The sequence below is a fragment of the Protomyctophum bolini genome (assembly GCF_963924005.1).
Source record: "Protomyctophum bolini genome assembly, chromosome: 7".
NCBI lineage: Eukaryota > Metazoa > Chordata > Actinopteri > Myctophiformes > Myctophidae > Protomyctophum > Protomyctophum bolini.
The window spans coordinates 40,897,522-40,911,120 of NC_137868.1; the positions used below are offsets into that span (position 1 = coordinate 40,897,522).

A 13,599-nucleotide genomic window follows, 5' to 3' on the forward strand; every position below is an offset into this window, starting at 1 on the left:
TGGTCCATTACTGAGGCTGTAGCGATTTATTTTAAGATATAAGACGAGGGCACCCCATCTTTTTTTTTGTTATCAAATGTTTTTTTATTTAAGACAATAAATTACAATAACATGTTAACACCATGAATGAATAAAGAAAACAAAACACATGTAAAAACAACACATAACAGCAAAAGCAAGGAACACAAAAACAAACAATCCCACCCACCCCTCCCCCCGGGACCAAAGATGCCACAAAAAGACAATGTCAGGACTCCTACCACTGTGCAATGGGAACATACAATAAATAAATAATAATGACTAAATCATGTCCTTAACCAAATCTGCAATACCAGACCAAATCTCAATGTTTTCCTCTTTTGCGCCGTGCAATCTTGCTGTTGACATCTCTAGATAAATTATATCTAGAAAGGTCAAAGCCCATTGGCGAAATGTCAGTGTATGAGGTGGTTTCCAGTGCGAAGCAACCATCTTCTTTGCGGCCGTTACGCCAGCAAAGAAGACACGAATACGGGTATTATTTAAAGGCAATTGGGATACATCGTTTAATAAGAATAGAGATGGGGAGGGTGTAATGTTAATTTGTAAAATAATCGAAGGTTTAGCAGCAACCAAATTCCAAAATGTGAGGACATCCGGACACTCCCACACCATATGAAAGAATGTACCTATGGTGTTCGGAGTGCAGAAAGTGCAGTTATGGTTATTTAAAATCCGCATAGCACACAATCTGCGGGGAGTTAAGTATGTCCTATGAACAAAATTTAGATGAATTTGCTGATGATCAGGATTCCTAGAAGATAGGGCAACATTAGACCACACTGTATCCCAGCTCCAATCTGGATCTAGATTTGGTATGTCATTCCTCCATACAGTATCGACAGCCAAGGTCCCATAACTAGATTCTAATAAATAATCATACAATATGGAAACAAAACCTCTTGATCTAACATCACAGATAAGTCTATGCAAAGGGTGCATTGCAAGGGGGGTCTGCCATGGAACCCCGTATGTCCTCATGGCAGTTCTCAATTGTAGATAGAAAAAGAAAGAGTTGGCACCCCATCTTTAAATACAGTGACTACTACTGATATACTGAATGTCGCATGGATAAAAAATGAGGGCATAGAGCTAGATTAGAGGTACTAGATATTTACCAGAACTCTCTCCGGGTCGTCGCTGCTCATGCTGACGGTGTTGTTATGCACAGTTATGGAGACAGACTTGGTGTAAGCCACGGCCTTGTTCCTCCCTCTGTTCTCATTCTGGACCAACACCTGGAACGGAACCAGGTCTGCAAAACAATTAGCAGAAAACATATTTATGACATATGTGTACAGTGTGTGTGGGGGGATGTTTAATGTCTAACCTGGGGTTATAGTTAGTTGTCCATTTGTGCCCATCTGTTGGTATAGTCCTTTATAAATTGTGTTCTACTCACTCAGGCCCGGCGCCATGGGGGTAAAAATGGGTTGTTGACCCCTTAAACGGACCACCTTGACACCCCTAGTCAAGATTGGTTCTCAAAGGCTGCACGCCATTTACAGTCGCACAGAACGCACCGCAGCGCACAGACAGGTAGCGCCCGTAGGTATGCAAATGTGTGGTTGTCCCTTATACTATATGCAAATGACCCCTACACCATTGGCTCATCCCCCCGGGCCTTAGACATGATGTCACGATGTGTGACCATATATGGAGGCGTGGGTGGGTGACTAATGGACTGACGGGAAATGCACGTTTTCATAGTGAATGCGACTTGCGGTCACAAAGAATGAACAAAGCAAGATGTAACTTCAGATGTATGGTAACTTCCACAAGCCTTTGCTAGATTGTTTATGTAATGTTTATGATTAATATATACTCTCCCTGTAAAAAAAAAAGGTTTTACTCAATGCTTATACTATGCATTGGTATACATAGAAAACCAATTAGGTAAAGTAGTTCAAGTTCTGTAATCGAAAAGTCTGATATATTTCTTCCATAACGAAAGGTACCGTGATGACTCAATTAATATTACTGCTCTAATACAGATATTTGATCTTGACAGTTTGATGTCATCTGTGTTTACAGATAAGGCCTTCCACAATTATTACATAATTGCCTAATCGTCACATGACGTCATGCACGGCCCCCGGGAATATTTACGATAACAATTAGTGTGACAATAAATCGCCAACATAAATGTGTAATGGTGACAGCCATGGCCTTGTGGTGGTGTGGTTAAAACCAAGAGTAGCAGACCTGGGTCAGAGCCCTTGACCAGCTGAGACAGCACGTAAGTACAGGTTCCCTGGAAGTCGAAGCGGCGACCGTCAAAGGTCCGGTAGTGAGGGTCTCCCTTGGCCTGGCACGTTGCAAAGGACTCTGGGTAGCAGTTCCTGACTCCGCCCTTCACGGCACAGCGCTCATTCTTCTTACAGCTAGCAGACTTGCACGTGAACTGAAGAGGAGAGTGCACGTTGACCAATTAATTAATAATCACCTTTTTTATACTCATGGATGGATTTACCAGGCAACAAGAACCTTTAGTGTTTTACTACATTCACTAGAACACATAATATGCGTTATGCGCACGCACACACGCACACCCTACCTCTCCACCAACACAGCTACATTTGGCGTTGCAGCTGTTATCGGCCCAGAAGGTGGTTCCTGGTGGGTAGTACCTGCCCTCATGCTGACAGCCACAGCTGGACGTAGGTACACACCTGGAACACACACACACGCGCGCGAACACACACACACACACACACACACACACACACACACACACACACACACACACACACACACACACACACACACACACACACACACACACACACACACACACACACACACACACACACACACACACACACACACACACACACACACACACACACACACACACACACACACACACACACACACACACACACACACACACACACACACACACACACACACACACACACACACACACACACACAGTATTTAATCTTTGAGAAATAGCTCAAATAAGCAACTACACTACACTTTAGAAACAAGTCCATGAAACCACAAGCCGCAACAACCAATACTGTGTACTTAACTGGTCTCCACTGAGCACCAGTCCCTCCACACAGAGGACTGTAGTGTGTATACTTACTGGTCTCCACTCAGCACCACTGAGTCCCTCCACACAGAAGACTGTAGTGTGTACTTACTGGTCTCCACTCAGCACCAGCCCCTCCACACAGAGGACTGTAGTAGTGTATACTTACTGGTCTCCACTCAGCACCAGTCCCTCCACACAGAGGACTGTAGTGTGTATACTTACTGGTCTCCACTCAGCACCACTGAGTCCCTCCACACAGAAGACTGTAGTGTGTACTTACTGGTCTCCACTCAGCACCAGTCCCTCCACACAGAGGACTGTAGTGTGTGTATACTTACTGGTCTCCACTCAGCACCACTGAGTCCCTCCACACAGAGGACTGTAGCAGTGTATACTTACTGGTCTCCACTCAGCACCAGTCCCTCGTCACACTGGCATCCCTCCACACAGGGGTCCGTACACAGCTTCTCACCGTCCACAGAGCCACAGGACGACGGACAGGCGGAGCCGCACGCTTCATAGTGACTGCCGGAGGGACAGGACAGGGCTGGCCGGAGAGAAAAAAATCACACCCGTGTGAACCGAGTGGTATAAAGCTATAAGGTTTGTGAGGTCGGCCATCCCCCGGCCCGGTACCGAGTTGTTGCACCGCCGAAGTTGGTCGGTCTGTTCAGCAGAGAGCAGAACTGGCCGGGAGGGATATTGTGGCGTGTTTATGTGCATGAACATGTGTTTTGACCATGTCTACACCAGTGGTTCCCAGAAAGCGGCTGTAGGAAACCTCACTGGAACAGGACAGACTATATGGAGCAGAATGTTTTCCTGTTTGACTTACGACAGTTGGCAGCCATCCTCCATTCTGGGTTGACTTTCACTCCCTCAGAGAGACAGGCATCAGTGTAGCTCTTCAGGTTATCACAGAGGATCTGTCTGGCACCTAGACAGAGTCAGACAGATTATTATTTCCTATTATTATTGTTATTACTTTTATTATTATTAATTAACGTTGCTTTATACTGTATATATTATAGATACACACAGAGGTGTTCTCTTGCTTGAAAGTTATTATGACGTATTGTTCCAAGTTCCTACCTTTATTGACGCAGACGTCATAGACACAGTTGTCCAGGTACATTGCAGGCTCCACCGCATCGTGACAGGCTGAGAACGGTCCATCTTTCTGGGCCAGGACTCCACACAGGCTGGGTTTCTGGTAGTGAGTCTGCTGGCTGGGCGAACAGTAGGGACAGTGTCCCCCGCAGTTGTCAGTGCAGAAACGGTCCGAGTCCTCCACCTTCCATGTCTGGATCGTCTTCAGGACAGCAGATGGACGTTTTCCTGCAGGGGACAATTTACAATTTAGGCATTTAGCAGACGCTCTTAATCCAGATTACAGTAAACAAGAACACCACATGGTAAACCTACGTGAGATACATAAAAAATTGTCATCAAGAATCATACGTAAGCTATATGCACATAACAGTGGAATATCTATATAATTAAACTATGCGTATACATAGAGTGCTATTATGTCTATATAAAACGCTCTATCTAAGTTACATAATGTTGAGCCTTTGCATACGCCTGTAAGGGCGTCATGGCTTGGGCAACGTGCTACGGCAAGTGCTATGGGCTAAAATTGATGTGGTGGGTTTTCAGACCACGGCGGAAGATTGGGAGCAGTCTGCAGTCAACAGTCAATATAAAAATATGTATTTAATTTTAGTCAGTCACCAATATAAAAAAAGATATATTAAATATCTAAAAAGGGGATAATAAGGAGAAAAAACAAAGACAACATAAAGATGGCAGGAGAGGAGAATACTGGAGTTTGTGTGGCATGTTACTTATACGCAAGACAAGGAAATAATACAAGATAATATTACCACTGGGTTCAGACAGGTCATCTTTCCTGTCTCCGTTGTAGTTCCCGCAGAGGCCCCCTAGGTGGCGGTAGTAGGAGGAGGGCACGGTGATGTAAAGCCTGGTGTTCCAGTCGTATTTGACGCGGAGGCTGAAGTCGGTGGTGAGAACGGCGTAGGAACCGCTGCGCTTCACGGACACTTTACCGCCCGACAGACTGACCGGCAGGTGCACCAGCTCACCATTCACCTGATCAAAGAGACGAGGACACTTTACCACCCGACAGACTGACCGGCAGGTGCACCAGCTCACCATTCACCTGATCAAAGAGACGAGGACACTTTACCACCCGACAGACTGACCGGCAGGTGCACCAGCTCACCGTTCACCTGATCAAAGAGACGAGGACACTTTACCACCCGACAGACTGACCGGCAGGTGCACCAGCTCACCGTTCACCTGATCAAAGAGACGAGGACACTTTACCACCCGACAGACTGACCAGCAGGTGCACCAGCTCACCATTCACCTGATCAAAGAGACGAGGACACTTTACCACCCGACAGACTGACCGGCAGGTGCACCAGCTCACCATTCACCTGATCAAAGACACGAGGACACTTTACCACCCGACAGACTGACCGGCAGGTGCACCAGCTCACCATTCACCTGAAAGGCACCATTTTATTTATGATAACGTTATGTGCCGACGACAGAACATGAGCGAAACAAAAGGAAATTAAAGTAACCACTTGAACCCGAGAGTATACTATACTTATAGTTGACCAGAATACCCCAGAGGTCGATACGACACTAGGCCCCGTACTTGTAGATCTGCTATTTACAATTAGTGTTCACCACGGTACAGGGTCACTACGTTTCCATCCCAATACTTTCACGAGGATTTAGTATTCGGGTTGCAACTCGGAAGGCACTGAGTCGGCTCAAGCAAACTTTGCAAAGTTCGACAACTCAACTCTCGCCTTGTCTATAGCTCGCTCAGTGGCGTCTCTAGTGGCTCAAGTTCGCTTGAGACGGCGCGCCTTCCTCGCGGTCTAGTATAGCCGAGTGCTCCCTGATGCACTGACGTCACTCTCTGGTGAAAGGAGAAGAGAAGAGAAGAGAAGAGAAGAGAAGAGAAGAGAAGAGAAGAGAAGAGAAGAGAAGAGAAGAGAAGAGAAGAGAAGAGAAGAGAAGAGAAGAGAAGAGAAGAGAAGAGAAGAGAAGAGAAGAGAAGAGAAGAGAAGAGAAGAGAAGAGAAGAGAAGAGAAGAGAAGAGAAGAGAAGAGAAGAGACGAGACGAGACGAGACGAGAAGAGAAGAGAAGATGACAGGAATACGTTATATTACCAGGACTTTCCCTCTGTGCCTGTTGATGCTGATCGTCTGGTTGTAAACGCTGACGGTTACAGTCCTCACGTAAGACACCCGACGGCTACCACGGTGATTGTTCTTGGTTGTCACGGTGAAGGGTGTCAGTCCAGCAGCCTGCTCGGTAACCGCTGTCATGGTGTAGGTACAGGTGCCCTGCAAATGAGCAAAACCTTGTTTACCCTCGGCTCAAACAAACAAATAAACAACAAAGCTATATCTCTTGCCTTCAACAATTGACAGACAATACAATGCTATACAGAATCAAAATGCTCTATGAAAGCAGTTTGCTCAGGGACCCTGCTTTAACAGCTGGTATGGTGGCTAGTTGTCCCCGACTAAGGATTGCCTCTACTGGACGATAGATAGATCCAGGGCTATATCTTGTGCCACCCCATAAACCTTATTTGCCATTCTTTTACTATTAAAAAAAACCTTTTAAAAACGTGTAGATCGGCTATAGTTGAACTATTTTAAAATGATTTTCAAAATAGTAAAAAATGGCAAATACGTTTAGGGATAAGGGATAAGGGTGGCGCAAGATGGAGCCCCCAGAGCCTTAGATATAGACAGAGTTACGCTGCAAACTGTGTTCACTTCATGGGGCCAGTCCAATGGCGGCTCTCCTACATACAGTAGACTTCTTCCTGGACCGGAAGTAGGCAGAAATGCATTGGACTCAGGCAACAGCCCAGCTTTAATGATCTAAAAATCCCTTTATTTTAGATTGTTTTGTAATATAAAACATAAACATTAAAGAGACTTTAGTTGTTACTGTACAATACTTTAAAACAGTCGTCATGTTGCACACATGCTTAAAATAGCTATTTATTTTGCGCCGCCCTCGTTGAAAACAAATGTATTTCCAACTCCAGCTTGTCTCAGTTCAGGCTGCATGAACAGCGCTCGGTTTCTGCCCCCTCAATATCGTAACTCTTCCATATTGCATGCCCTCATTGCTCACATTAGGGATGTCCCAATCACGTTTATTTGCTCCCGATCCGATTCCGATCATTAGATTTCTGCCGATACAGATTCTTCCCGATCCGATATTTATATTTTTTAACAGTATACAATATCCCAAATCACAGACAATATATCCAGTCTAAAATATTGATACTAGGGATGTCCCGATCACGTTTTTTTGGCTCCGGGTCCGATTCCGATTATTTTAAAATGATGTGATCGGCCCCGATTTCCGATCACCCGATCCGGATCAGGACAACCCTATAGCTCACATGATTCCGCAATAAGCCACTCCGAGAATATAAAAAGGGTTAAAAAAAAAAAAAATCCTGCTAAATAAAGAAAGGGGAAACAAATAATATACAAAGGGTACGTTTTACATGTTTGTAACTGTGTATTCTGAGTTAGCAGCTATAGTTGTAGAGCAGGGTTCTACAGCAAGTTTTTAGTTTTTAGTTTTTTTGAGGGGTCCCAGATATAAATGGCATTACATGGGGGTCAGTAGCCTCTGCATGTCAAACTGGGCATCCTTTTCAAATGGGGTCTTGCCCTGAAAAATAATTTTCAGGGCAAGACCTCGACCTTGCTCGTGGTACACTAGTCAAAATATGGCCCTTGAGGAAAGTTAATTGGGGGACCCTGTTGTAGAGCATACCTGGAAGTCGTAGCATCGACCGTCAAAGGTCTGATAGTGGGGGTCCCCGACTGCGCGGCACGTGGCGGTGGTCGTGTGTACGCACACGCCTTTCACACACTTCTCCTTCTCCTTACACGTCATTCCATCACAGGGGTCCACAGGGGGAGGAGGGGGAGGGACTCCTATATGAGGCAGGCAGGCAGGTGTGTGTGTGTTTTATTATCTCGTTATGGCACAGATTGGCTAAAGCTTGGGGTTATTAGGGTTAGATCGGGGGTGTTTAGAGTCAGGGTCATGAAAAGTAGATTTTAACAACATCAATTATAGTAAGATATGAATGACTATTATGCAAATGTGTGTGAGCGCCCGCAACCGTGTGTGCATGCAATTTATAATTTACAATTTAGGCATTTAGCAGACGCTCTTAATCCAGAGCGATTTACATGTCAGTAAGCAGGAACAAAAGACATGGTAATACATCAAATTACATAAAAATAGTGAATAGGACAATGTAATGCTTCTGCTTGGGCATGTGCGTGTCTTAGCCCTGGTCCTGTGCATCAGCAAGTCTCTCACTGACGCCCTGTGGAACACCCATCCACTGCTCTGTAGCAATTTTCTCACTGCCGTGTGAGGCTTTAGAATTCCCCAGAAAATAAACAAAACGACATAACTACTCACCGAAACAAAGCCCGCTAGACCTTGGTAAAAGTATATTCTCAAAGCTGGGAAGTGCCTCAGGTCCCCAGCTTCTCTCTAAAAATGCACTTTGTGCCATTTTAATAAAGCAATGTACCGGACAGAGTAACTTCTTCTACAATGGCATTTCCGGGTTGTGACTGCGCAGATACACTTGCGGATGCATTTTATTTCACGACAAAAATAGTGCATTTTAGAAAGAAGCTGGGGAACTGAGGCACTTCCCAGCTTTGAGAATAGACTTTTACCCAGGTCTAGCAGGCTTTGTTTCGGTGAGTAGTTACGTAATTTTTTTCCCCTTTTTCGCGTAATTCTAACGCCTCACACGGCAGTGGGAAAATTGCTACAGAGGATTGGACGCGTGTCCGACATGGTGTCAGTGAGAGACTTGCTGACACACTGGACCAGGGCTAGTGCGTGTCTGTGTGTCTGCGTGCGTGCGCATGCGTGCACACACATACCTTGCGCGCACACTCCGGCGGTGCCGTATCCGTACCGCTGCCGCCCGCCGTAGACGTACACCGCCATGCGGGCGTCGCCCGCCACGGTCACGTGACCCTGGCCCGTCCCCAGGGGCATGCTCGACCACACCCACTTCGAGTCAAACGGGAAGGGCGTCCACTCGGGCGAGGCGCAGCTCCCTCCGTGGCACACCCGGACGCTGGCCGCCCCCTCTCTCTCGGACAGCACGAGGGCGCGGCTAGACATCCCGCGGCCCAGCGTCTCCACCGACCAATCGGTGGCCAGCTTGCAGGAGGGCGCCAGCGCCATCAGGAAGGGGTCGTTCGGTCGGTTGCTGCTGAGGAATAACACCATCACCTTCCTGTTGCTCCTGACCATCATGGGGTGTTTCACCTTCTCCTCGAGGACCTCCCCGGCCTGCAACTTCCTGTGGACAGAGAGGTTCCCCCGATAATAGGATGTCGTAATGGACGTAAGGAAGAAAGCACCTAACTCAGGGGTGCCCAAAATGTATATCACAAAGGCTTTGCGGGTAGAGCACATGACATGCCCCTAAATATATATATATATATACTGTCATTAAAAAAGAAAAGAGGCATCTGCCACTTCAATTAAGGTGCCTTCATTGATTGATATCAACACGGCCTGTCAGATCAATCCCACAATGCAAGATTTATAGTGTTGCACACAAACATAACAAATAAAGAATCTCCATAAGAATAATATGAGCAAAGAAGAAAGCCCATTAGATTAAAAACAAACAAATATAAATCACCAATCGAAATACGCAACTTTAGTGACATCATAACCCTAACCCCTCCCCCATTATCGTACAACAACAGCTGTGGGCGAGGCTTAAGTTCAGGTGGTGTGGTGCTAAGGTGAAAACCAGGTATACTTAAGGGTGTGGCCGCACGTAAAAACATAATTTTAACACATTCTGTACACTTTTTGAAAAAGTAGTAGTATAATCATACTGGGGGGAAGGTGGGCGAGAACCCCTTTTGGTGTTAGCATTATGTTATGCTTTAGCTATTGAAAAATAGCAGATCTACAAGCTTGTGGGTCTGCTATTTTTGAAAAATCGAAGAACGACTGACATAGAAACATATAGCTTTTTCCAGAAAACTGTCAGGATGTAGAAGACATTTTTTAGAATCTGATCTCAGGTCTGGTTTAAAGAATTAACTTTAACTCATATAAACTAACCTTGTCTTTATGTTTCTGTTGGTTCTGTGCACCGTGACCTCCGTGTTGTCGTCGGCAGCCACTACGACGGCATATTCCCGGGCCCAGCGTTGGCCCGTACTGGGCACCAGGTACTCTTTGCCCATCCTTCGGACCGGGGGAAGCTGCTCGTACACGTGTTCACAGTGCCTGACCCCCATGATCAGGCACTGGTGGCCCGCCAAAACTGCCACCGGCCGCTGGGACCTAATCCGCGTCCCCGACAAGTCCTGGCGACCGCGCACGAGATACGTCTCGTACGGCGCCAACGTGACGCTCTGCTCCTTCCCGCCGGGCCAGTAGGCCCCTCCTCTCAGCTTGACGTTGTGCGCGGGGGTGAAAGTGACCGTGTTGGAGCCGTTTCCGTTGGCCACGGCCACTAAGCTGTCCATTTTGTCCGTGGCTTTGGGAGTGTAGGCCACGTGGTCCACGCCCAGCTGGGCGACGGGGGCGACCACCGTGCCGGCCGACGTGAAGGGCGCGTGGTTGAACGCCACCACGGAGATGTCCGCGCTGGACGAGACTCGGACCGCGGCGTCGGCCGAGGCGCCGCCGCGCACCAGCTGCGACTCGTACGGCAGGCTCACCCATTCGGTCTGATGTGCGGATAACGTCAACTGTTTGGAGAACTCCACGGAACCAACCTGCGGATGTATGAGCGGAAAAGACTTCTACTGTAAGTATGTGTATAGCGCCTTACGCAGAAGCGGGGATTGAACCCGTGGGCTCCCACTCATGGCAGGGCTGTTTCGGGCTGGGGGCTACAATCACCCCCCCCCCCCACCTACTGTACATTCTATCAACAAAAGAGCTACACAAACTAAGTCAACATTTTTATGATTATAATTTTATTATTGCTATTATTTAACTTCTAATCACCTGTATGTGGACCTTGGCTTCAGAGCCCTGGGCAGTTAGGGCCAGCTCGAGTTTATGACCCTTCATTTTGCCTTGTAAGTTTGGAAGAAATGTCGTGATGAACTCTCTACCGACAGAGCAACTCTGGCACACTGGAGGGGAGGGGAGGGAAGGAGAGGAGAGGAGAGGAGAGGAGAGGAGAGGAGAGGAGATTATTGAGAAATACACAGAGACGGTCTTGAACCACCCTGGAAAGGTCTAGAATGACCACCTCGCTGTTCATGTACACTAAACACAGAAATGATTATCATTATTGAATGAAAATGTGTTCATTGCTTCTCCTAAAGAAAATAGTCGGTTAGTAGTAGTAGATTGCAACACGGCATGCTTGCCAAAACTTAAGGGCCTTTCTCGGCCCCACCCTTCTCCCATTGTTTATATTGTTTTGCGTTTTGTTTGTTTTGTATTGTGAACATCAATACATCTAGAATAATATTCCAGCACTGATCTGGAAAAATAAGCAATTCCAATATCTATTGGTCAATCTCTGCAATCATACCTTCAACACATTCAAGGCACCGGCTATATGGCATAAAAACCAGATCATCCCAACACCTAAGAAAGGAGACCTCTCATTAGCCAATAATTATAGAGGAATTTCCCTAATGCCAATTTCCAATTCTACACTTTCAAAGAAACTAGAGAAACGGTTGGATGGCACTTACACCCGCCTTCTAATGAGAGCGCACAATCTGTCTTGGAAGAGCCACCCATCGACTAATCTAATATACGGCAACCTAGCTTCCCTGTGTTTCTTCACTAGTCCAGAAGAACACAGTTTGCCGGCCACTGCTACAGAGCTGACAATGAGGTTATATCTTCCCTTCTTCTCTGGAGTCCTGCCTCAAAGCAGACCAGAGGTAGAAAACTGTCGCCCCTGATGTCATCGCTAGGGAAACATGCGTCAGTATAAGCAGGGACTGGGGGTGGCAATGAAAGACCGGAAAGTATGCCGTGGCATTGTGAAATCCATGATCTCGACTGCGTGTGTTTAGTTTCCAAGATGGCCACAGCACCAGGAGGGTGGGGTGGAGGTGAGCGGGTGGGGTCGACATATGCCCTTACTGGGCTGCATTCACAAATGCAAGACACCTGTCTTGCGTTTGTCTTGTGTCTGTGTTTAATGGCCACTCCAATGCATTTCGAATGGAATTTTGTTTGGCAGAACACATCCATCAAAGCTGTGTTCAGAAACAAGTCAGGTGTCAGACACAAGGCAAGTGTCTTGAATGTAGCCCAGTAAGGGCATATGTCGAATCCGCCCGCTCCCCTGCCCCAACCCCTCATGGTGCTGCGGCCATCTTGGAAACTAAACACAATATAAACAGTGGGAGAAGGTTGGGGCCGAGAAAGGCACTTATTGTCCTTACATGTTTTCAGAAACATATAGCCTACTGTACCATCATAGCAGCGGTCTCCTTTCGAGAAATAACAGAATGCCGTAGTTGACCAATCAACTGCCATGTAATAAGAAATGTAAGTAACAGCATGATAGACTTGATATGAAAATGTCAAAAAAGGTTATCTTGTACCTGCCAGCAGTGTTGCAGCAGCAACACACAGTAGGAGAGGCCTCGTGCCCATGGCTGAGAGACAGACAGACAGACAGACAGACAGACAGACAGACAGACAGACAGACAGACAGACAGACAGACAGACAGACTAAATTTACTTAAAATTGTCAAACTAACATTCATGTTGTATTTATCCTTTGTCGGGTAAACAATGACACTACACAGGAATATATCAAATATCAAACCAAATATATAATTATAGTCTGCACATGAAATAAATTCACCATGAAACACACAACAAAAAACTGCGATTCCCTTGATAAAGTGCAACTACGATTGACAGGGGAACAAATGAGTGTTTAAATCTATTACACACATTACCGTGGAGTTCTATATCTCCTTAGTGCAGTTAATTTAGTTAAAGCAGTTAAATGAATTGTCCCAGTTATCGCCACCCCTATATTATCACCATCAACAATGATACTGTACCTGCTTCCAAGTCGGATGAGATGAACAGAGTGACAGCATGGATGGAGGCTTATATTAGAGGGAGAGGGAGGTAGAGAGAGATTGTAATCGAGGAGGAAAGAGAGAGAGAGAGCGAGAGAGAGAGAGAGAGAGAGAGAGAGAGAGAGAGATCAGTGGTGTAAAGTAACTAAGTTAATTTACTCAAGGTACTGTACTTAAGTACAATTATGAGGTATTTGTATTTTACTTGAGTAGCCTACTTCCAATTTCCAATACTTCTACTCCACTACATCTCAGAGGCAAATATTGTACTTTCTACTCCACTACAACTATTTGCAAAGTCTAGTTCCTAGTAGCTTTTGGTTATTATTAAACAAACATACATTACATAC

The 13,599-nt window shown here is 46.1% G+C and overlaps 1 protein-coding gene across 2 annotated transcripts in view; it reads right to left on the reverse strand.

Annotated features, from left to right (window-relative positions):
• Positions 1 to 12,808, reverse strand: part of LOC308319069 (IgGFc-binding protein-like) — a 29,996-nt gene extending 17,188 nt beyond the window's left edge. For both annotated transcript variants that reach the window (XM_080768905.1, XM_080768906.1), the window contains exons 1-13: positions 12,758 to 12,808; positions 11,187 to 11,317; positions 10,290 to 10,951; positions 9,080 to 9,507; positions 7,938 to 8,101; positions 6,296 to 6,472; positions 4,969 to 5,194; positions 4,175 to 4,420; positions 3,918 to 4,019; positions 3,482 to 3,629; positions 2,597 to 2,711; positions 2,245 to 2,443; positions 1,158 to 1,294 (exon numbers count right to left, since the gene is read on the reverse strand). In XM_080768905.1, coding sequence (XP_080625031.1) covers positions 1,158 to 1,294; positions 2,245 to 2,443; positions 2,597 to 2,711; positions 3,482 to 3,629; positions 3,918 to 4,019; positions 4,175 to 4,420; positions 4,969 to 5,194; positions 6,296 to 6,472; positions 7,938 to 8,101; positions 9,080 to 9,507; positions 10,290 to 10,951; positions 11,187 to 11,252 — 2,670 coding nt within the window. In that variant the 5' untranslated portion in view covers positions 11,253 to 11,317; positions 12,758 to 12,808. The remainder of the gene's footprint in view (positions 1 to 1,157; positions 1,295 to 2,244; positions 2,444 to 2,596; positions 2,712 to 3,481; positions 3,630 to 3,917; positions 4,020 to 4,174; positions 4,421 to 4,968; positions 5,195 to 6,295; positions 6,473 to 7,937; positions 8,102 to 9,079; positions 9,508 to 10,289; positions 10,952 to 11,186; positions 11,318 to 12,757) is intronic.
• Positions 12,809 to 13,599: the final 791 nt, after the last annotated feature.